The sequence below is a fragment of the Meles meles genome, chromosome 12 (assembly GCF_922984935.1).
Source record: "Meles meles chromosome 12, mMelMel3.1 paternal haplotype, whole genome shotgun sequence".
Classification (NCBI taxonomy): domain Eukaryota; kingdom Metazoa; phylum Chordata; class Mammalia; order Carnivora; family Mustelidae; genus Meles; species Meles meles.
The window spans coordinates 20,953,535-20,976,927 of record NC_060077.1 but is presented as its reverse complement, the minus strand read 5'-3'; the positions used below and the strand labels follow the sequence as shown (position 1 = coordinate 20,976,927).

Sequence of the window (23,393 nt, the reverse complement as noted above, 5' to 3'; positions counted from 1 at the left end):
AAACATCAGAGAATTCATACTGAAGAATTCACACTCTATGAAGCTAATGAACATAATGAAGTCTTTAGATACCATTAATATTTCATTACACATCAGACTTCTAGACCAAGATCCAACTTTACCCAAAATAAACCGAGAGAACAGGTCCCACTCCCACTGTGAAGTGGGATTAACTAGATATGGGGGTATTAACTAAATCGCCCACTTAAATGAGAGGGGCACTTGGGACGAGCACTGGGTGTTGGATGTAAATGATCAGTAACTAGATTCTACACCTGAAACTAATGTTACGCTGTATGTAAACCAGTTGTTATTTGAATAAAAACGTGAAAAAAAGCCTCCTCTTTTAAAACACACTTAGCAGTTTGATCCAATTCACTCAAGAAATCAACTAATTCATCAAGAAACTAGTACCAAAGTAAGGCGGGTGGAAAGTGACTACACACTTGAGTGTCAATCTTACTTTATTTATTTGAGAGCGAGAGGGAGCACGAGAGTGGAGTGAGAGGCACAGGGAGAAGCTGTCTCCCCACCAAGCAGGGAGCCCCACGTGGGGCTGCATCTGGGGACTCCGGGATCATCACCTGAGCCAAAGGAGATGCTTAACCTACTGAGCCGCCGCGACGCCCGGAAACTGTCATTTAAGTCAAACCATGAGCAAACTGCGTCCAGGTGCGGACTCGTCCCAAAGACGGAGCCACAAAGAACAAATTAAGGTAAGCGGGCTGCGGAGCATCTAATTTTCCATGCAGCAGCGTCTATCAGCCATCGAAACCGGAACCGGAGCGAGCGTGACGTGAACCGCCGCCTACTGCCCGCGGCACAGGCGACCTTGCTCTGCGGGTCTTGGGAAGCCGCCGGCCACCTCTCGCAGCCTGCGCTCCCGGACATTTGCCAAGAATCCCCCGGCCAGCGCGGTTCTCGGGTTCTGCAATAGCGGGGCCTTCGACCACGACCTGCAGCTGGACGAGCCCGCGTTGTCGGTCGGTAACCACAGCGGCCGCAGCCAGGAACACGCAGGACAGGGCGCGGCGAGCCCGGGAAGCGGCGTCTGGAGGAGAAGGTGTACCCGACCGCAGGCGCGTGCGTCGGAGCGACCTCCCGGGAGGGGTTCCTCCCCGTCGGATAAAAACTGCCAGCAAGAGCTTATATTTTTAAAAACTGGCTCATCGCGTTGTTTTCTGCTGTTCGGTCCCCCAACTTCTGCTTTTAGACTCATGATTTCCTCCTCTTTCCACAATGACACGTTCTCCCCAGATTCCTCGCTTCGTCTATTTTCATTCCGTTTGTCAGTGCTGTTGGTTGGATGTACCAAAACTTACCGAAACCATTTGCACATGACTTCGACCTAGCACGGGAAATGGGCCGGACACAGAGCTTCCCCCTGGAGACCCACCTACACTCACTCACACGCACGCTTCGGGCTGCGCAGCCCGCATGCCCGGGGGGCCCCGACGCAGGAAGCCCCTGGCCGCGCGGAGAGCCTGCCAATCGGAAACCGCCGACCTGCCGTCCGAAGAGGCCCGCCGCAGAGCCTTCTGGGAGATGTAGTTCGGAGCGAGCCGCACTCTGGGAAATGTAGTTCCGCCCGCGCCATTCCGTCGACTGCCGCGTGAGTCCCGCCGCTGTGGGCCTGAGCCGAAGGATGTGTGCGCCGGGGGCGGGGCGGCGAGGCTGCGGGGCGGGTGCTGCCTCGGTGTCTGTGCGGGCCCCGCGGTGACCCCGGAGCACGCGCCAACTGGCTCCGGAGCCGGGTGCGAGGAGGACCGGGGGTAGGTGTGGGGAAGGTCCCGCGGCGCAAGCGCCGGTTCCCTGCTGGGCGGGGCGGGGCGGGGCGTGGGAGCAGCGCGGTCTGGGGACGGCGTTTAGGGGGCTGGGGGTGCGTAGGGACGGGGGGTGCGTAGGGACGGGGGGTGCGTAGGGACGGGTGTGGTGCGTAGGGACGGGACGGGTGTGGAGGGCCGTCTGCGGGCGCTGTGATGAGGACACCGAGGGAGGTCTGGAGCGGGAGGGGGCACCGGAGGGCCCAAACACTGGAGTGTGTGTGGTAAGTCAGTGTAGGCTGGGGCTGGAGCGAGTGGTTGTGAAGCCGGCGGAGGGCGTTAAGTGGTGGGGGAGGCCTCTGGGGTGACTGTGTTGGGAGGGGCTGTGGACGGAGGCCTTGACTGGAGGGGTTGGCCGGGATGGGGGCCCGGGAGCCTCCAGAGGCTGCGCCCCGGACGGGGGGAGAGGGTGTGTGCCGTCGGGGATGCGGCTTGAGGGCGGCTTTGCGGGAAGAACAGGGTGCTTGAGGTGCGTGCCTTTGCGTTAAGTGGTAAGGCCTTTGTGGGGGCCTGCTTTGGGAGTGTTTAATGGGATCAGGGTTGGTGGACCGAGGATTTCGTTGCCTGGAAGGCATGTTGGTTCCTGACAGTATTGGATTTCACCTGAGCCCTCGGCTTCTGGGACGAGCAAGGTTGAGAATCTCCCCCCGCCCCGTTCCCCGTGTTCCAGGGAAGAGCGCTGCAGAGGACCCCGTAACACGTGCCCCTTTGTTGGCTTATGACAAGGCCAGATACCAGTCCTCCAAACTCTCGTCCTGTGCCTCATCAGTGGCCAGCCGGACTGGACTGCCGGCTGATCAGTCAGGACAGCAACTGTGGGCTTGACAGGCGGTCTGGGTGCACGCTGCTGGGTGGCCTGTTGGGGGTTGTGAGTGAGCAGACGGTGGGGTAAGAATTGGAGGTACTGGCCTATGGGTGTTTATATCGGAGCTGGTGTCCCTTTCGGGTAATGATTAGGACGACTGTAGGGGTGTTAGTGAATGGTGGGTGAGCATGGGGTAGATTAGAAAATAGGGTATCATGGAAGTGAATGTTCGGGGCCGTGTATGATTAGGCATTGGGAATCCCTTGAGTGTAGCAATGGGGGCTAGCAAGGCTGAGGGGCTCTGTGAGAACAGTGACTGGGGCACTTGTAGGGTGAGTGGACGGGCAACTGTAGGAAAGAGGACTTGGGATTCTGTGTTTAGGATTTCATTGACTCCACTTCTAGTTTACGAATAGAATAGCCTGTCAAGATTACTGGGTGGGAATGTGGGGGAATCCAGTGATGGATTTCGTGGCATCAGTGTTGAGAATTGGTGATGAGGGGCTGACCTTGGCTGGTGCTTGGGGCTGAGTGAGGAAGAGCCTGGAATGATCAGGAATGGAGGGTCCTGTGGATATCTGATTGGGGCTGGGGCTGTGGAGAGACTTTGGATTTCATTGATGGATGACTCCTGTGTCACTTGGGGGTTGATGATGGGGGTTTTGCTGGAGGAGTCACTGGGGATGTGTATGTGTAAGTGAAGGTCCTGGAGGGACCGCCTGTAAGGTTAGCAGTTGGTCCTGGTGGGATGAGGGGCAAGTGGGGTGAGTGACATTGGGGCTTGTGGCACTTGGTGGCTGTGAGATCTGGAGACTTGGAGGGCTCTTCGTGGACTGTGAAGGAGGGGCTGAAGAATTCTCAGGTGGTCAGTGTGGGTAAGTGGGAGCCTCCATGGGCTGGGGGAGGAGGGGGTCCAGTCATTCTGTGGGGGCTTGTGTGTGATTGAGGCCCTCCTTGGTGATAGGACCTGTGTGAGTTGTATTTATGGGTTTGGGGGGTCCCAGTGAGTTTTGGTCGCACACTGGCTCAGGCAACACTTCCACATAGTGACTTCTGTTGAATGACATATTCTTTTTTGTTCTGTTTCTTCTCACCCCACACATCACATTGTTGATTTGTGACTGCTTCTTTTACTGGAATATTTCCTTGTTTAAGTGTTCTCGGTGACCCCATTGGCCATACGGTCCTCTGCCTTGCTGGCTCAGTCCCCATGCCCTCTTCCATCCCTGAAGCATCTTAGCTGTGTCTGGCTCCGGCCCTCTGAGTGTAGTGTGCCGTGATGGGCACGGTCTTCCCACAGCCTTCCGCTTCCTGCTCACGGTCTGCACGGGGCGGGGGCTTTGCTGACTGAGCTGCGGAGGGTTCTCAACCATGTGGTGTTGGGGGCAGCCTTGTCTCATCTGTTTCTAGCCCTCGGCCCAGCTTGGAGTGGTTCGTAACTACCTCGAAGGGACCAATGTTCCAGCTGTGCTCTGGTCAGCTGCCCTGGGGCAGAACCCGGCAGTTGGCTAACCTCCAGGCATAATTTTCACTTATGGCTGACTTTTCTCTATATCCACTGGGACATTGGAGACCCCCTACCCGTGCGTGAATGAAACAGTGCCTCTGGACAAAGAGCTCTTGCTGTCCATCTTCTACAGGTACTATACACTCTCTTTGTTCAGCTTATTTTCTGTAAAGGTGCCCACTGCCCTGTTCACCAAGTTCAGTCTTCCTCGCTAGCCTGTCAGCCTGTGGACACGGTGCTCAGCGGCCATTCCTGGACCCCAGGTACAGACCACCAGTACTGCACAAATCTCCATTGGCAGGATTGCTAGGAGAGGTGAAATTTGTCCCTCTTGTCCCCAAGTTGGGTACTATGATGTTTGGACATTTCTTTTCAGGTATGTTTTTAGGAAGGAAATTACTTCTCGGTGCGATTTCATGCCTCTGAAGTGCCTGGCTCTCGTCTCCTCTCTGTTGAATGTAAGTGACCTGGTCCATGAGCAGCAAAGGAATTCATGGTGTAAGTATGACATGTGTCAAGATGTCGTATTTTTATTTATTTATTTATTTACTTATTTTTAAAGACTTTACTTTATTTATTAGTTAGAATGATAGAGAGCACAGGGAGGCAGAGTGACAGGCAGAGGCAGAGGGAGAAGCAGGCTCCCTGCGGAGCAAGGGACTCGATCCCAGGATACTGGGATTGTGACCTGAGCTGAGGGTAGCTGCTTAACCGACTGAGCCACCCAGGTGTCCCGTATTTTTTGTTTATTATACTTAGCTGAAACCTTGGTTTCATTTTTTCCAATAATTCTGCCTAAGATATTGTACGTAGCTTGCAGTCTCTTAAAAAGTTCTTAGAATAGCAGTTGTACTCAGTTCTTTGTCCTCTTGGGGAAATAATGAAAATCCAAATCAGCCAACCCAAAAGTCTCTTCACAAAAGTGGAAGAAAAAGAAAAACAGTTTTATTGTTGCATAAAAATTAAATCTGAAACAAGATTGCACTGAGCTTTTCAGGCAGCGCACTGAAGAGATCACAGAGACAGAGAGAGAGCTCACTGTTCTCTGCAGCCAGGCTAGCACACCCGTTACACACACGTTCTCAAGGTAAAGGATAATTTGTTACACGCAGTTCATACTGTGTTTTCCCAGTACTTGAGGTGGCCATTGTGTTAGTCTTTTGCCTTTATCCAAAGGAAAAATCGCCTTCTCATATCTTTGTGGTAAGAGGTAGTTTACACCCTGGTGGTGGGGGTGGCGGGCAGGTGCCAAAGTTGGGCACTTGGATAGGGTCCTGTCCTTCGTGAGATTGGGAAATAGGGGCCAATCCTCCTGGATGACATCAAAGAGATAGCTCCCAGGTCCTTAGGAAAGACATACTGGGTGGTAAACTAGACAAGGCTTATTAGCTTTAGATAAGATTTATACACTTTTCAAAGGGGGCAGAGAAAGAATGTACAATTACAGGTTTTCTGAAGTACTTTTTTGAATAGAAGTCACAGGAGTCTCCCTTTCTTGCATGAGAGAGAATTACCTTTTTTTCTTTTTAAAGATTTTATTTATTTATTTGACAGACAGAGATCACAGGTAGGCAGAGAGGCAGCCAGAGAGAGAGAGGAGGGGAAGCAGGCTCCCTGCTGAGCAGAGAGCCCGATGCGGGGCTCGATCCCAGGACCCTGGGACCATGACCTGGGCCGAAGGCAGAGGCTTTAACCCACTGAGCCACCCAGGTGCCCCCCCCCTTTTTTTTTTAAATACACAAAGCACCATCTACCATCTTTTTTTTTTTTTTTTAGATTATTTATTTATTTGACAGACAGCGATCACACGTAGGCAGAGAGGCAGGCAGAGAGAGGAAGGGAAGCAGCTCCCTGCTGAGCAGAGAGCCAGATGCGGGGCTGGATCCCAGGACCCTGAGATCATGACCTGAGCCAAAAGCAGAGACTTTAACCCACTGAGCCACCCAGGTGCCTCTCTTTTTTTTTTTTTTTTTTTTTTTTTAAGATTTTATTTATTTATTTGACAGAGGGATTGAGAGAGAGCAAAAGCAGGCAGAGCAGAAGGCAGAGGGAGAGAGAGAAGCAGACCCTCCGCTGAGCAGGGAGCCCAATGCGGGACTCGATCCTAGGACCCTGGGATCATGACCTGAGCCAAAGGCAGAGGCTTAACCCACTGAGCTACCCATATGCCCCAAATAAACAAATAAAATGTTAAAAAAGAAATAGCTTTAAGGGTGCCTGGGTGGCTCAGTGGGTTAAGCCTCTGCCTTTGGCTCAGGTCATGATCCCAGGGTCCTAGGATCGAGTCCCGCATTGGGCTCCCTGTTGGGTGGGGAGTCTGCTTCTCTCTCTGCCTGCCGCTCCCCCCTCCCCCCGCTTGTGCTCTCTCACTCACTTTCTCTCAAATAGATAAAGTCTTTTTTAAAAAAAAAACAGCTTTATTAAAAAAAAAGAACGTTGCATTTTACTCTATAGCACCAGTACTAGTAACTTCATGTCATTGCTCCCAGAAAGTACTGCTGCACAATGAGTGAGCCAGGGGTCTGTTTGTGGAGAGCATCTTGGTGTGGTGATCCTTCTCTTCGCATGTCTGGCTGTACCGGTGGGGCGAGTGGATGGAATCTGGCTTTCGTGGGCGGGAGCCAGGGGCTGCAGAGTGCAGGCTGGTGCAGACCTGGCCTGTTGAAGGCTTGCCGGGAGCTCCTCTCGCATCTGCTTCTTACCCTGCAGCCCTGATTCAAGTTCTTTGATTTTCCAGTAAGAGAGAACCCAGATTAATGACATCATCTAAGATAAAATTCCCACTGCATCTCCAGGCCATGACTGAGGAGCAAGAGAACTCATGTGAAATAAGAAGGAGGAGGCTTTGGGACTAAGGGTGTCATCTCAGTTTACAGACATTTGACCGGAGGCCTCTCCAGAGCAGCAGGATGGAGAGGAGTCAATTTTCCAAGCCGCAGAAAACGTTCAAGTCCCAGGTGAGTTCTTTGTTCTCCAACAGCCTTCTTCCATAGGCGTGACAAGGTTTATAGGAAAGCTCTTAAATACATTTAAACCATAATCAGAAACATAAGCTTGGGAATGAAGGTGTCAGAGAGCAAGGTGGATTATGGAATCATACTAAGTCTTCAGTGGAAGCACGGATCTGTAGGAAACGAGGTACATTGTTGCCAGAAGTGAGCTGCGGGCTGTCCTCAGACAGTCCCGGAGTGCAGACTGGAAGGGAAGCACAGGTGGCACTGGTACTTGCTTTCCTCGGACAAAAGGCAGACTCGCTGCTCAGTAGAAGCCGACGTTTGCAGGTGATTGCTTACACCGAAGGCGTCTGCAGTGTTGTTCATGTGGATGATAAGTGGACAGAGTCCTGAACAGTGGCCCTCGGAGGCATAAACCGTGCAGTCAATGAACTTACTTCCCAGTGCTGTTCCTTACAGAGTTCCTCAGTGTGAATGAAGGGCTTGAATCTGAAGTAAAATTCAGAACTCAGAGTTCGATACAGGACCGAACCAGTGGGCCTGGACCACACGTCTTACCTATGTTCTAGCGTTAGGAAAGATACCTAACTCACCTGGCAGAATTGATCATTACAAATAACCTTCAAATGGCCCCATAAATATTACGCAGTTGGAATTTTGATACCTTTTAGGTAGAAGTGTTTTTGCTTCTTTTGGTAAAAGCTGGGCATGGGGGTATCTACCTTTAGGTCTTTTTACTTTTTGACTTAACAGAGAGTGTCACGATGGTTGGGGCACACACAGCAGCACGATCCCAGAGGACACATGGTTCTCCTGGAAACAGAAGTTGGGGGGGACCTCCAGCAGGGCCTGCTTTAGTCCAAGTTAGGTTAACATGGCCCCCAGGGTGGGCGCTTCTGCCCTGCAGTTTCTAGTCCAGTCTGGGTAATGTGGTTTTAGAGGGACTGCTGGGGGCATTTCCTTCCAAATCACTTTGTCCACGACTGCAGGTCATTAGTCCACACTTCGTTAGATGTGGGCAGCATCTGGGCATGTTTGACCTACAGAGCGCAGGAGCGTGGTATGTCCTCGCCATCTCCCTGTCGCGTCTTTGTTGGTTCAGCAGTTGGTCTACTCGAGAGTCTCCAAAAGGCAGCCCTAAGAGTCGTTTCTTTTGGTTTTTGTTCTCTCCAGTAAAAGAGAGCTTTCAGGAGCAAGTCCAAAAAGCAAAGGCCATCCGTGACCTTCTCCAGCACCATGCTTCCCTGGGTAGTAGGTTTATTTTTTTATTTTTTTAAGATTTTATTTATTTGACAGAGAGATCACGAGACAGGCAGAGAGAGGAAGGGAAGCAGACTCCCTGCTGAGCAGAGAGCCCGATGCGGGGTTCGATCCCTGGACCCTGAGATCATGACCTGAGCCAAAGGCAGAGGTTTTAACCCACTGAGCCACCCAGGCGTGCCAGTGCTGGGTTTATTTTGCTTTTGTTTTTTTGTTGTTAGTATCAGTGTGTCCCATTTAGTAATCAAAACGTTTAAAAGTTCATCTGTTTTCATCTAGACCCTTTGTCTCCAAAGATTAGATGCAAGAAGAACAAATATTATGTAACTTAACCAGAAAGACGCATCACGTTTAAGAATTGGCTGGCTGGGGCGCCTGGGGGGCTCATTTGGTTGAGCATCTGCCTTCGGCTCAGGTAATGATTGCAGGGTCATGGGATCGAGCCCTGCATGGGCTCCCTGCTCAGCGGGGAGTCTGCTCCCTCTGCCCCTCGGCCCCCATGCTCGCCTTCTCTCTCAAATAAATAAAATCTTAAAAAAAAAAAATCAAGCTTATTAGGAGAAGAACTTACTCATGTCATTCTGCAGGAGGGTTCCTTTAACTGCCAGTCTGGGACTTGCCTCGGGCACAAGCTAGACCCCACGAGGGAGGTTCAATCTACCGTATATTTGCTGTCACGGCTCTGGCTGTGGCCGCTGCTGTCTGGGCTTGGCAGTGAAGTCTAGCCACGGTGTACATGTACACCCTGGTAAGTCAGCACCAAGAGCACATTCAGTAGTGGGGACCCGAATACTAGTTCCCTGGAGCCCGTGGTGCCACATCGGTGTGGGAGGGCAGTTTCCCCTGGGAGGCCGGTTAGGTAAAGCCTTCGGTTTGCCTGTGGTTGGGCCTGAAAAGTCTAAGCATTTAGCCAGGAGCCTGACTCCTCCTGAGTTACCAGACGTGTGTAAATTCATGTCATCAGCATCGCAGTCAGGACTTGGAACACGTCCAGGTCTCCAGAGACATTCCCCGAGTCTCGCCTTCATGCGTCCCTTCGAATTACTGATTCGTATCTTCGGGTAAATACCCAGTAGTGCGATTGCTGGGTTGTAGGGCAGCTCTATTTTCAACTTTTTGAGGAACCTCCACACTGGTTTCCAGAGTGGCTGCACCAGCTTGCGTTCCCACCAGCAGTGCAGGAGGCTCCCCCTTTCTCCACATCCTTGCCAGCATCTGTCCTTCCTGACTTGTTCGTTTTAGCCATGCTGACCAGTGTGAGGTGGGATCTCACTGCGGCTCTGATTTGCGTTTCCCCGATGATGAGAGATACCGAGATCCTCTCATGAGTCTGTTGGCCATCTGGATGTTGTCTTTAGAGAAATGTCTGTTCATGTCGTCTGCCACTTTTAAGTTAGATGATGTGTTTTCTGGGTGGTGGTTAGCTCTTTGTAGATTTGAGACACTGAGCCGTTGTCAGCTCTGTCACTTGCAAACATTTCCTGTTCCCTAGGTTGTCTTTTAGTTTGGGTGATTGTCTCCTTCGCTTTGCAGAAGCTTTTTATTTTTATGATGTCCCAATAGTTTATTTTTGCTTATATTTCCCTCCAAGAAATGCCCACTTTTTAAAAAGACTTTATTTATTTGAGAGAGAGAATGAGAGTGAGTGAGCATGAGAGGGGGAAGGTCAGAGGGAGAAGCAGACCCTCTGCCAGGCAGGAGGCCCGATGCGGAACTCAGTCCCAGGACTCCAGGACCGTGACCTGAGCCGAAGGCAGTCGCCCAACCAACTGAGCCATCCACGTGCCCGAGGAATATTCATTTTTTAATTGTATTGTTTTTTTGTTGTTGAGTGCCAAGAATTCTTTATTCTGGATACAGGTGTTCTGTCAGATCAGTGATTTTCTTTCTTTTTTTTTTTTTTTTTAAGATTTATTTATTTATTTGACAGACAGAGATTACAAGTAGGCAGAGAGGCAGGCAGAGAGGGAGAGAGGAGGAAGCAGGCTCTCCGCCGAGCAGAAAGCCCGATGCAGGGCTCGATCCCAGGACCCTGAGATCATGACCTGAGCTGAAGGCAGAGGCTTTAAACCGCTGAGCCACCCAGGCGCCCCAGATCAGTGATTTTCAAATATTTTCCCGTAGTCTGTGCCGTTTTTTTCTTAAAGTGTCTTTCACATAGAAAAATGATTTTTAGGGGCGCCTGGGTGGCTCAGTGGGTTAAGCCGCTGCCTTCGGCTCAGGTCATGATCTCAGGGTCCTGGGATCGAGCCCCGCATCGGGCTCTCTGCTTGGCGGGGAGCCTGCTTCTCCCTCTCTCTCTCTGCCTGCTTCTCTGCCTACTTGTGATCTTTCTCTGTCAAATAAATAAATAAAATTTAAAAAAAAAAAAAAATGATTTTTAAAAAGCCCATTTCATTGATTTTTTTTTAAAGATTTTATTTATTAGATCACAAGTAGGCAGAGAGGCAGGCAGAGAGAGAGAGGAGGAAGCAAGCTTCCTGCTGAGCAGAGAGCCCGATGTGGGGCTCGATCCTAGGACCCTGGGATCATGACCTGAGTGAAAGGCAGAAGCTTTAACCCACTGAGCCACCCAGGTGCCCCTGATTTTTTTATTTAAGTTGACCATGTGTTCAGTGTTGTACAAAAATTTACTGCCAAACCCAGGATCATGCAGGTTTTTTCCTAGAGCTTTATACTTTTATGTTTTCCCTTTAGGCCTGTGATCTATTTTGAATTAATTTTTACATAAGGTGTGAGGTCTGTGTTGAGGTTTATTCTTTTGCTTATGAGTATGCCATTGTTCTAGCACCATTTATCAAAAACACTCCTTTCTTCATGGAACCTTTTTGTCACAATTCAGTTGAGTGTACTTGGGGGGTGTAATTGTAAGCTGTCTGTTCTGTTCCGCTTGTCTGTGTACTTATCCCTTGCCTAACACTAGGTTGTCCTGACTGTTGTGGCTTTATAGGAGGTCGTGAGGTCAGGTAGGGGGAGTCCCACAACATTCTTTGTCCACACTGTTTTCACCTTGTACTCCTTTGCCTTTTGTCCTAAAACTCTCTGTGTACTTGTTTTATGGCCTCTATTAACACCTTCTTTCTTGGCCTGAAAAGACTGGAAAGTTTTAAAAGCGTGCTTTTTATTCTACTCGTCTCCATATTTTGGCACTGTTTGCGGTTCAGGGAGCTCCAGCTGCTCTCTGTATGTGTTCCAGAAGATGCAGGGAGGACCAGCTAGTTGTTAGCACGTGGGTGTGGACGCGGAGGAAGGAGCGTGTTGGAGATGGGGATGTTGTTAACATTGGTGTTGGCAGTAGCCGTGAAATAGGACTGTCACTTAGCAGGTGGGCATCAGGTGTGCTGGAGGTCTGACACTGCATGGGACTCGGCTAAGAATTGTCCCCACATACCGGTGGCACTTTCTTTGGGGAGCACTGTGCTTATTTAAACACAACGTATTCCAATTTCTTTTCTTTTTTTTTTAAGATTTTTATTTATTTTTCAGAGAGAGGAAGCACTGTAGGGGGAGGGGCAGGCAGAGAGAGAAGCAGGCTCCCCACCGAGCAAGGAGCCCAATGCGGCACTTGATCCCACAACCTTGGGATCATGACCTGAGCCCAAGGTAGACACTCAACTCACTGAGCCACCCAGGCGTCCCAGAGAGAGTGAGAACACAGGCAAGGGGAGCGGCAGGCAGAGAGAGAAGCAGGCTCCCGGCCGAGCAAGGAGCCTTGATGCAGGATCACGACCTGAGCTGAAGGCAGATGCTTAACCAACTGAGCCACCCAGGCGTCCCCTATCCAGTTTCTTAATGGATAGGTGGGTGGATAGATGAGTGAATTCAAAATGAAAAATGGCTTGATGACATTGTTTCTTTCAAAGTATAATGTAAGATTAGGATATCATATGAGTTACCAATTGCTGTGTAACAAGTCACCCAAACCTCAGTGGCTAATAGCACAATTTCTCTCACAGCTTCTCTGGGTTAGAAGTCTGCCAGCCGAGCTTACATGCATCTGGTTCCGTTACAGGGTGCAGCAGGGCAGTGAGCCCCTTCCAGGCTCAGTCACATGGGAGTTGGTGGCCTCAGTGCCTTGCCACAGGCAGCTGGACCCCCCCACCCCCAGAGAGAGCAAGACAGGGCTCCCCAGAGGGAGTGAGTCAGTAAGGGCAGCGCCTATTCTGGTGGGGAGCAGGACACCAACTGGAACAGGAGGAGTTCGAGATGGGCGAGGTTGCCTCCCTCACTGGATAAGAAGGCCTGTGTCCCGCCAGGAGCCCAGCTGCAGCTCTAACCGTGATGACACTTTTCCAGATCTCGTTTGAGGATGTGGCTGTGGACTTCACCTCGGAGGAATGGCAACTCCTTAATCCTACTCAAAAGAGCTTGTACAGAGACGTGATGTTGGAGAACTACAGCAATCTGGTTTTCTTGGGTAAGTGTGTTCGTGTGTAAACCGTGTGTATCCAGTAACTGGGGGGCCTCTCAGGTTTACTGACTTGGGGGTTAAGTTTCCAATGTCAAAGATTCTGATTTCTGTACCCACCTGACAGATTTTGGGCTGCTCGCTTTGTCTTATAGCCTCCATAGTAAATCTCCTCCATGTGGAAGACTATGTCAGCCCGAAGAGTCGGGTCCAAGTTGTCCGTGTTTCCAATTAACAGGCTATCAAGTTATCAGACCTGATGCGATTTTCAAGCCAGAGCCAGAAGAGCCATGGGTCATAGAAGAAGCCCTGAGTCGGACCTCGGCAGGTGAGAGGCACCCGGGTGCGTGGCGTTCAGTGCCCACTGGATCTCAGCTTTCTGACAAGAGCTGGTTTATGATGTCTTGAAGAGTTATTTGGAAATGTTATTTGTAAAAACTGTTGGAAGTTCCTGCGTCTTTAGGGTTGGCTCAGGCTGGGGACCTGAGTGCTTCCTGCGTTTTAACAAGCGCTCCGTCCCGGTCTGCACAGCAGGCTGTGTCCTCTTGCGTGGAGCTGCTGGCGGCACGTTCCCCCTGCCCCACCCCACGGCACGAGCTGGTGGCTGGCATGTGGGACCTTGCTTTCCGGGACAAGGGTCCTCTTGCCAGCCTCCTAGGCTCCCTTCCTCCTTTCCTGCATCCCTACTCCGCAGGGTGGGCCTCCTGCCTCCTCCTCAGGGCTCCTCACGTCCTGTCACAGGCCGCCCGTGGTGTCCTCTCTTAGTGTTCTTTTCTCCCTCTCGTTTGTCAGATTGTTTTGAACCCAAAGGGAGTAGAAGGGGAATCCGTGCATATAGAGCAAAAACCGAGCACCGGGAGCCTGGTGGGGAGGCCCTGCTCTCTACCTCGTCTGTGTGGGTGGCTCTCGGGCGCGTTGTGGTGCCTCGAAGTCCCTCTTCCCCAGGCTCCTCAGCGACCCACCAAGAGTCTGCTGGGTTTAACCCTGTGGACTGGGTTGATGTTCTCACGACATTTCTGTGGAAGAACCTCATGGTATGGCAACATCTTATCCATTCTTTTTTCTTTTCGATTCCTGTGCCCAGAAGTCAGGGCTGCCTCCCAGAACTAGTGTCTTCACATGTTTCATACATTTTTCTCCGCACGTGAGCTTTTAGTTATCATAGCCTTGCCACGGAGACCCGGTGCCACTGCTCAGTCAGAGCCCTCTCCCCCCGGCGAGAGCGACTCCCAGCCTCTCGGAGATCTCTGGCCACTCAGTGTTGTATTCAAGGAGCCCTGGCCCTGGTCAGGGGTTACCTGGAATTTTTCACCAGTTTTTAACCATCAGGTCCTAATGATTTTCCCCCCACGTATTAAGATGGCAGGTGACTCACTCTTCTCTTCTCCCTGTAGAACTATGGTGTATAATTATTAAATGTCTCATTAGTTGCGTGTTGTGGGGCCCATTAAGGCGGGGCCTTTCTTCTTTATATCCGTTAGTGCAACAGTCTTCACCTCCCAGTGTCTCGGCTCACCCTAGGAAATACTTCACATGACAGAGGTCTAGGTACTGTCCACAGGGATGATTTGGTCTGGATATGTGTACCTTAGAAAACACTGTCTGTGAAGGTAGATTTTTGTGTTTACCCATTAGTTTAGAATGACCGCTGTCCTGTGGGACGAAAGGAACTGAGTGAAAGGGTCATGAAGCAGCCTTGCAGGAGCAGGGGTTTTAATGGAGAAGGAAATGGAGAACTATTTGTTCCATCACTCAGTATTTGAACAGAAAGCATTTGCATTAAAATGCAGAGTTCTTTATGGAGATTCATGATACAGGAAGGAAGCCCGTTAGAAGCGCAGTTGTGAGTGCACAGTGTTCTCTTCCGTGTACTGAGGCCTCACTCCCTGCATGCGCTGGGGTATGTCAGTGAGAAATACAGACCCCTCCCTGCCCTCAGGTCTGCATTCTAGTGGGGGACACAGAAATAAGGTGATTGCCTTTTTGATAAGTGCTGGAAAGGAAATAGGATATTGTTATGATGCCCTTGCAATGATGTTTACAGTTGAATGACCCATACTGAAAGCTGGGAAGAGCACACCAAAAAGAAGGAGCAGCCATTGGGGCGCCTGGAGGGCTCAGTTGTTAAGCGTCTGCCTTCGGCTCAGGTCATGATCCCAGGGTCCTGGGATCCAGCCCCGCTTTGGGCTCCTTGCTTGGCGGGAAGCCTGCTTCTCCCTCTCCCACTCCCCTTGCTTGTGTTCTCTCTCTCGCTGTATCACTCTCTGTCAAATAAATAATTAAAATCTTAAAAAAAAAAAAAAAAAGGCACAGCCATTGCATAGGTCTGGAGGCAGAAGAGGCTTTGGGATCAGAGAGATGCAAAGGAGTTCAGTGTGGCTGAGCAGCAGCGAGGGAGAGTGCACAAGAGGAAGGCGGAGCGGTTGGAAGAGACCAGCGTGTGTTCACGCATTTGAGCCATGGTAAAAGCTTGCATTTATCAAAGGGTTTGGGGATTGTTTTTTTTTTAAGATTTTATTTATTTGACAGAGAAATCACAAGCACGCAGAGGGAGAGGGAGAAGCAGGCTCCCCACCGAGCAGAATTTGATGTGGGGCTCGATCCGAGGACCCTGAGATCATGACCTGAGCCGAAGGCAGAGGCTTAACCCACTGAGCCACCCAGGCGCCCTTTAAAAGTTTTTTTTAAGCAAGAGGGTAAAAAGCCTGATCACATTTTCTAAAGCTCACTGGCTCTCTGGAAACTAGAATTGAGGGGGAGCAAGGCTGGAAGAAGGAATATTTGAAAACTAAAGTGAAATGTAGGCAGTGTGGACCAGAGTGCGACAGAAAGAAGCGGGCTCATCCGTGCCTGGCCCTGCGTAATACCTGTAGGCGACACACTCACTTTCCAAAATGACAAGATCTTTATTTCCTTTCTTTCTTTCTTTTCTTTTTCCTTTTTTTCTTTCCTTTTTTTTTTTTCCTTTGGAGAGAGAGAAGGGGTGGGGTGCAGAGCAGAGGGAGGGAATGGGAGAAACGGAATCCCAAGCAGACTCCCTGCTGAGCACAGAACCTGACACAGGGTCAGATCCCAGGACCCAGAGATCATGCTCTGAGCTGGAACCAAGAGTCAGACGTTCAAACGACTGAGTCCCCCAGTGTACCAAGATTTTGTAATTCTTTTTTTTTTTTTTAAAGATTTTATTCATTTATTCGACAGAGAGAGAAATCACAAGTAGGCATAGAGGCAGGCAGAGAGAGAAGGAGAAGCAGGTTCCCTGCGGAGCAGAGAGCCCTATGTGGGGCTCGATCCCAGGACCCTAAGATCATGACCTGAGCCGAAGGCAGAGGCTTAACACGCTGAGCCAGCCAGGTGCCCCAAGATTTTTAAATTCTTAAATATTTTTTGATACAGTTGAACTACTTGAATGTTATTTTATGTTATTTATTAACTTTTGTATAAATATCCATTTTTATTTCTCATTCTGATTTTAATTTAAAATTTTCATTTCTTTACTCAGATTTCATGAAACCTTTTTTTTTTTTTTAAATTTATTTGACACAGAGATAGAGAGCACAAGTAGGCAGAGCAACAGGCAGAGGGAGAGGGAGAAGCAGGCTCCCCGCTGAGCAGGGAGCCCAACGCGGGGCTTAATCCCAGGACCCTGGGATCATGACCCGAGCCGAAGGCAGACGCCCAACGGACTGAGCCACCCAGGCGCCCCCATGAAACCATTTTTTATAAACACTTCAGGGGCACTTCACACTTACATGTCTACATATGACTCTTGCTTTAATCTCCAAACTTTTTCTCAGTCTTTTTCATCTCAATGAATAGTATTAATATCTCTACTCACTTAAGCTCCAAACACTGAGCCCTTTTATTCTCTATATCAGCAGCTCTAGTTGGTCCTTTTTCTGAAATTCTGTATGTCTGAGAATTAGGTAAGTCTCCACCCCACAAGCGCATGCACACGCACACATAAAATCATGCGGAAAAGAAGTATTTGCCTTATATTTGAGTTCTTGCCAAATCTTTTGACTTGCAGGGTACCTTCTGGGAATATTGGCTCACAATTACTAGTAAATATTATTGTAAGGTAAACAGACTTTCACTTTAAAATAGCCGATAAATGACCATGTTGTGGAAACCACAAACAGTTGTACTTACTGGGTCCCGAAGAGTCTGTCCTAATGTGTTATGCACAGGCTTCTTATGGTTTGGAATGATTTGCACAGGTAGGATTACATGTAGATTCACTATAGATTACAGATTGAGTTAAAATGTCAAAAAAACCTAAATTAAACTGGCTAGCAAGAAGGAGCCTTTATGGGGAAGTCAGTGATGGTGGCATTTCGGGCAACAGCCCTGAACCAGAATGTTCTTCAGCTGTGACGATCATACAGGAACCTACTGTTTCTTGTCTTTCGAATGACAGCTTGATAGCCTGTATTTGCTCTGTATTCAGTATTTCTGCCTTCAGAGCACTCAGGGCGTGCCAGTCCTGCTATTCTGTGTGTGGGCTGTTCCTAGCGTTTGCCGTACCCGGAGGCCTCTGGCATGGGCGTGCTTACCCGTGCTCTCCCCTCGTCTTCCCTCTGGACGTACAGCAGATAATCACATTAGTGATTAATAGTCTCTCCAGTGTTTGAGTATAAATTGCTCCTGGTCACTGCTCCTTGAGTGGATTTCATCTTTTCTCGTCTAAAAATTCATGGGTTTTTTTAAATATTTTATTTATTTATTTGATGGAAAGCGAGATTACAAATAGGCAGAGAGGCAAGCAGAGATAGAAGGAAGCAGGCTCCCCACTGAGTAGAGAGCCCGATGCGGGGCTTGATCCCAGGACCCTGAGATCATGACCTGAGCCAAAGGCAGAGGCTTAACCCATTGAGCCACCCAGGCGCCCCTAAAAACTCATGTTTCTAAGCACTTGTAACTTTTAAATGTTTTCATTTCTGTTTAAAAATTTTTTTTAGGCTTTTATTTAAATTCCAGTTAATTAACATACAGTGTCTATCAGAATTTCTGAAGTCCAGTAAGTAGACATTATATTTGGGAGGGTTTTTGTGTTTTGTTTTGTTTTAATTGGGATCCTAGGCTCATTTCAGTTTTATTCAATGAGTATAATCCTTGGGAGATTTACACAGTATGATTCATTTGTTTCCTTTTTAGAAGAAGTCTGGCTAGATAACAGTCTCAAAATGTGGCACCAAGATAATCAAGACAAGCTTAGAAGTGTGGAGAGAGGCCATGAATATGATGTTTTTAGGAAAATATTTCATTCAAGCATTAACTTTGTTCATTTAGCAATGAGACCCCATAAATGTGGCTCAGGTGAAAAAAGTTTGAAACATCCTTTTGAGTTTCTTATTCCAAAAAATAACCGTGGAAGAAAGAAACCTGATGAGCTCAATCAGAAATATTTATTGTATATCAAAGCTGATAGAACCCATGGTGGAGAGCCGTACTGTGATTGCAGTAAATGTAGGAAGGCTAGCCGGACAGGGTCATGGCCCCTTGCAAACCACAGAACACACACAGGAGTCCACTTGTGTGTGGACTGCGGCAACGTTTTCAGTAAGAAGTCGCAGCTCATCGTCCACCAGCGGACACACACGGGAGAGAAGCCCTATGGCTGCAGCGACTGCGGGAAAGCCTTCTCCCAGAAGTCCTTGCTCACTATTCATCAGAGGACGCATTCGGGAGAAAAACCATACGGGTGTGGAGACTGCCAGAAAGCTTTCAGTAGGAAGTCCCTGCTCATTTTACACCAGAGGACGCACACGGGAGAGAAGCCCTACGGCTGCAGCGAATGTGGGAAAGCCTTCAGCAGGAAGTCGCAGCTCAAGAGACATCAGAGAACCCACACGGTGGAGAAGCCGTATGGCTGCAGCGAGTGCGGGAAGGCCTTCTCCCAGAAGTTAAAGCTCGTTACCCACCAGAGAACTCACACCGGGGAGAAGCCCTATAACTGTAGTGATTGTGGGAAAGCCTTCTTCTGGAAGTCACAGCTGATTACGCATCAGAGGACTCACACAGGGAAGAAACCGTATGCCTGTACCGAGTGCACAAAAGCCTTCAGCAGGAACTCACTGCTCATCAGGCATCAGAGGATCCACACGGGGGAGAAGCCCTACGAGTGTGGCGAGTGTGGCGAAGCCTTCATCAGAAAACCGCAGCTCATCAAGCACCAACTGACACACACGGGAGAGAAGAACTATCAGTGCAGTGACTGTGAGGAGGCGTTCTTTAAGAAGTCAGAGCTACTCCGCCATCAGAAGACTCACTTGGGGGAGAAACCCTACGGATGTGTCGAATGTGGAAAAACCTTCTTTGGGAAGTCCCAGCTCCTAACACATCAGAGAACTCACACTGGCGAGAAGCCATATGAATGCAGTGAGTGTGGGAAGGCCTTCACCCAGAAGTCCAGCCTGATTTCCCACCAGAGGACACACACAGGGGAGAAGCCCTATGAGTGCACGGAGTGTGGGAAGACCTTCAGTGAGAAGTCAAGCCTCATTCATCACCAGAGAACCCATACTGGAGAGAAACCCTTCGAATGTAGTGAGTGTAGGAAAGCTTTTGCCTGGAAGCCACAGCTGCTTAGGCATCAGAGAATTCATACAGGGGAAAAACCCTATGAATGCAATGAATGTGGGAAAGCCTTTGTTCAGAAAGTGCAGCTCATTAAGCATCAGAGAAATCACACAGGAGAGAAAACCTACGGGTGCAGTGAGTGTGCGAAAGCCTTCTTTGAGAAGGCACAACTCATTATCCATCAGAGAATTCACACAGGGGAGAGACCCTATCAATGTGGTGAATGTGGGAAGTCTTTCACCAGAAAGTCTCACCTTATGAGGCATCAGCGAATTCACACGGGAGACAAATACTCTGGGTGCGGTGAGTGTGGGACCGCCTTCAGCAGGAAATCACAGCTCGTGCTTCACCAGAGGACTCACGCACTCTAGAAATGGCGTGAGTCCCGTGAAAGTGGGAAATCTGGCGTCCGATGTCGCCTTTTGATGTGTCTGAGGACACACATGGGAGCAACCCCATCAGTGCACTGGGAAGGCAGGTCTCACCCAATTCAGAGAGGGAATTTGTTTAAGTAGACAGTGTAAGGGAGCCTTCTCCCAGAACACAAGCTTGTCACCCATTGATGACTTAACGTGGAAGTCTCAGCAGTATTGTGTAGCAGACCCTGTAGTCAGAAATGAGAGCTCATTAGAGGACCTACACTCGGGGAATTGGACTTGCAAAAACCAAGCGAGAGGTTTCATCAAGAAAGGATAACTCACAGTACACTAGAGGGTACATTCACAAAGGAAATGCTGAATTGTCTGAACTGGAGATTTCCGTATGGAGGAGAGGTCCTAATGGGAAGAATTTTGATAAGCCTGATCCTATTGAAAGAATTCTATAATGTTGTGTTTGTTGTATATAAGTTATTATGAAAATGGTTATTTTAAAATGGTAGATGTGTTTTAAGTATGAAAACTTCTGCTTTCTGCTGTGTTGGTATGGCAAGGACCAGATTGACTCCCCTGCCTTCAGCAGCTAGAAACTGTAAAATGTCTGTGAAAGAATGGTTTAGAGACAGACCTACGGCAAGCAGGTGTCTGTGATCCCTGGCAGAAGGTGGACAGAGTGAGGTGCGCTCCCAGGCTGCCATTCGGGGAAGGGAACACATGCGGTCTTGTCGAAGAGAGCTGCTGACTTGGCCTTTGGAGAGGCCATAGTAGCTAGAATTTATAGGGAGAGGAGAGGAGAGAGCTTTCTAGAGAGAGGGCTACAGAAACGTAGAAGGAGTCCCCTTGAGTCTTCTGGCTTAGAGCTGATTGGCATGTGTGTGAAAGGAAAAGTCGTGCTGGAAAGTGGGAGGCTGAGCAGGTCCCAGAAATCAGTGCAGGCTGGGAATAAAGTCCCTGCCAACTAGAGTGGAAACAACTTTGAACACGTGGGGCATCAGGTAGGATTCCCAGCAGACTATAATCTTGTGAAGGAACAAACCCTAGATTCAGAGCTGCTCTGGACCCACAATGTCTGGCATCCAGAAACTTCCTGACGCACGAAGAAACTATGAGAATATGACTTGTAGCCAGGAAAAAATGAGCCCATAGAAGAGACATAGAAGAGACTAAAGCAGTTGGCATTGGATGAGGGTGTTTGATTAGCTTTTATGACTATAGAGGAAAACATGAACGTGACAAGACCTGAAGTGGAAAGTGTATTTTCAAAACCCCAAGTGGAACTCCTCAGGATGAAAACAACAGTAATCTGAAAATTAGAAACAAAAAACAAACAAAAAACCACACCAATAACCAAAAAACCCAACTCTGGGTGGAATTAAGAACAGATGAGACATAGAAGAAGAAAAATCGATGAATTGAAGTAAGAATAAAAAACCTGTCCAACTGAGGTACAGAGGGAAAAAGCCTGGGAGAAAAGAGAGGAGGGTCCGTTATAGTGGGAGCAGGGTCCTAGCAGAGAGGAGGGGGCTGGGGAAGAGAAGTAACGAGGGATCTGAGTGACAGCTGGAATTGTTACCCATGGGATGGAAAGTGTCACTGCACATATTCAAGGAGTTCAAAGAATCCCAAACAAGACACACAACCCTGCTAACGGACATCATAGTCAGATGGAAGAAGAACGGTTATAAAGCGCCTCGGGAGAGACAGGGCGCGCTCACAGAACAGGGTACGACGGCTCGTGGGCAGAGGCTGCTCAGGCTGCGGGGCAATGGAGTGAGTGACGACTTTGGATTACTGAGGGAAGAATAAAGGCCCTGCACCCTGGTATTTGTCTGTTACCCATCAAGAAGACCTCTCAAAAATGAAAACAAAAAAAGAGGCTTTTCAGGAGAACAAAATTAGAGAATTTATTAGCTGTAGACTTTTTCTCCAGGAAAATTTAAGTAAGTCTGGGGGCCGCAGGAAAGGAATGCTGGCTGGAAATGTGGATCTACAGGAAGAAACGAAGAGTTCTGGGAGTGCTGAATACATGGTAAATATAATAGTTGTTTTTTTTTCTCATTTTAAAATCTTTTAAAAAGGTAATCCGTTGTTTAAAGCCAAATAGTGACAGTGTGTCGTGGGTTATGATCTATTTAGAAGTATATGATAAAAACAACACTTTGGATGAGCTTTCCAAAATAGTTGAATTGACTATATCCTCCGAGTCCAAAGCCTGCTTCAGGGCTCAGGGTGACTCGGATCTGTAGCAGCTGCGCACGAGTGGCCTGTGTGATAGACCAGCATGTGTGCCGGTGCTTCCCCGCCCCCTCCTCTCTCTGCTCTGCACCCCAGGGGCTGTCCATCTAGGGTTCCTACTGAAGTGTGAACGCCCGTGGGAGGAGAGAGGCTGGACCATTCATTTCCCCACCGCCTCCCTTTCCTGGACCTTGGTTTTGGCAGAGTCTGTTGCTGTACGGCCCGGCTCCTGCGGAGCAGTCCTCCTTTGGAGCTGTAGACTCTCCGTTCTCAGCTCCCACGTCCCTCTCCTTGCCCTTCAGGTGCCTCACCATCCCTGGCTGGCGTCCTTACTTCTGAACTCGTTATCTGTAAATAATCGCTCAGTTAAATGTGCTTAGGTTAAAATTTGGAGCGCACCACTTGTTTTCTGTGCCGTGTTAAGGTTGAGACCTAACAGCAGTTTGAGTGCCAGTTACTGGTGCACGTGCCTCACGGGGCACAGACTGACATCTGTCAAGATTCCCCACACGAAATGTCAGGGTTTTCTCTCTTTTTTTAAACCATTCCACAGAAATTATAACAAGTAACAAAGTGTTTTGTGTTTTGTGTTTTGTTTTGCTGCACATGTCCATGGCTGCACAGATTGTCATCTGCTACGTGTCCAATGGTCTTGCACTTATTATTAACCCTTCTTCAGCAATAGAAGCCAAAACACTTATGAAGTCTTATGCTACCTCTGGATTAGCCAAGCAATTTACAGAAACACATTGGCGTTTATGTTCAATATGTATGGACAAGAAAAAAGGATAACCGGGTCCTGAGTGAGGCAGCAAGGAATGATGCCTCATAGATCCCAGTATCTCCTTTAGAAACACTGATGGGCATACATACCCTCATTCCATATTCTGCTGCTTCTCTGTATAATTCATGTAATCTGTAACCCATGGACAAGATTTCCATGCCAGTAAGAATTGCCACAGAGGGTCTCTAAAGGCTCACACCAGTGCCCATCACGAGCACGACGGTCTGGGGAAGTCAGAGTCAGGTTGAAGTGGGCTGCCTTCGAGCCTGGACGCGGCAGCCCCGTCCGTTGTCACTTGTCAGATACCTCTTAGGAAGTTCACGTTTCTTCAGGCTCTCTCACCTGACCCTCTTCTCTTGGTACCCGGGCGGCTTTTGAAGAGAAATAATTGCCCTCAGGCTACACAGCTGCATTTTCCCTCTGGGTGCTTTTGCGTTTCGGTATGCATTTTGAACTTTTCATGCAGGTCTTCCGTTTTGTGTAACCCAGAAAGACGCCATTCACAATGTAGCCTGTGCCAATAAACGTGTGTGTTTCTCTTGTCCTGTCGTTAAGGAATTATCTAGCCAACGAAATCAATGTTTCAAGGTGTGAACATGTTTGGAACACAGCACTGTGACAGTTACCTGTAATGGCTTCTCTGTAACAGGACTGCGTA

The 23,393-nt window shown here is 49.0% G+C and overlaps 1 protein-coding gene across 11 annotated transcripts; it reads left to right on the top strand.

Moving 5' to 3' along the window:
• The first annotated feature begins 1,602 nt into the window (after nucleotides 1-1,602).
• On the top strand, nucleotides 1,603-23,277 carry ZNF605 (zinc finger protein 605). 11 transcript variants are annotated; one of them, XM_046024622.1, is made up of 8 exons: nucleotides 1,973-2,047; nucleotides 4,201-4,268; nucleotides 4,351-4,398; nucleotides 4,512-4,633; nucleotides 7,005-7,092; nucleotides 12,646-12,766; nucleotides 12,996-13,085; nucleotides 17,915-23,277. In XM_046024622.1, exons 4-8 carry the CDS (start codon nucleotides 4,629-4,631, stop codon nucleotides 19,708-19,710), a joined length of 2,100 nt encoding a protein of 699 aa, XP_045880578.1. In that variant the 5' UTR covers nucleotides 1,973-2,047; nucleotides 4,201-4,268; nucleotides 4,351-4,398; nucleotides 4,512-4,628; the 3' UTR covers nucleotides 19,711-23,277. The 11 variants fall into 11 exon arrangements, 10 of the variants coding, with proteins under 10 accessions (XP_045880572.1, XP_045880581.1, XP_045880576.1 ...); XR_006821026.1 differs by lacking the exons at nucleotides 1,973-2,047; nucleotides 4,201-4,268; nucleotides 4,351-4,398 and adding an exon at nucleotides 1,603-1,772 and having other exon boundaries at nucleotides 17,915-21,745; nucleotides 22,576-23,277; XM_046024617.1 differs by lacking the exons at nucleotides 1,973-2,047; nucleotides 4,201-4,268 and adding an exon at nucleotides 3,423-3,503 and having other exon boundaries at nucleotides 4,269-4,398.
• Nucleotides 23,278-23,393: the final 116 nt, after the last annotated feature.

Coding starts and splice junctions, on each gene's coding strand:
- ZNF605 (XM_046024616.1), top strand. Junction 12,767..12,995: donor CAGCAATCTGGTTTTCTTGG/GTAAGTGTGTTC, acceptor TCCAATTAACAG/GCTATCAAGTTATCAGACCT. Junction 13,086..17,914: donor CCTGAGTCGGACCTCGGCAG/GTGAGAGGCACC, acceptor TTTCCTTTTTAG/AAGAAGTCTGGCTAGATAAC.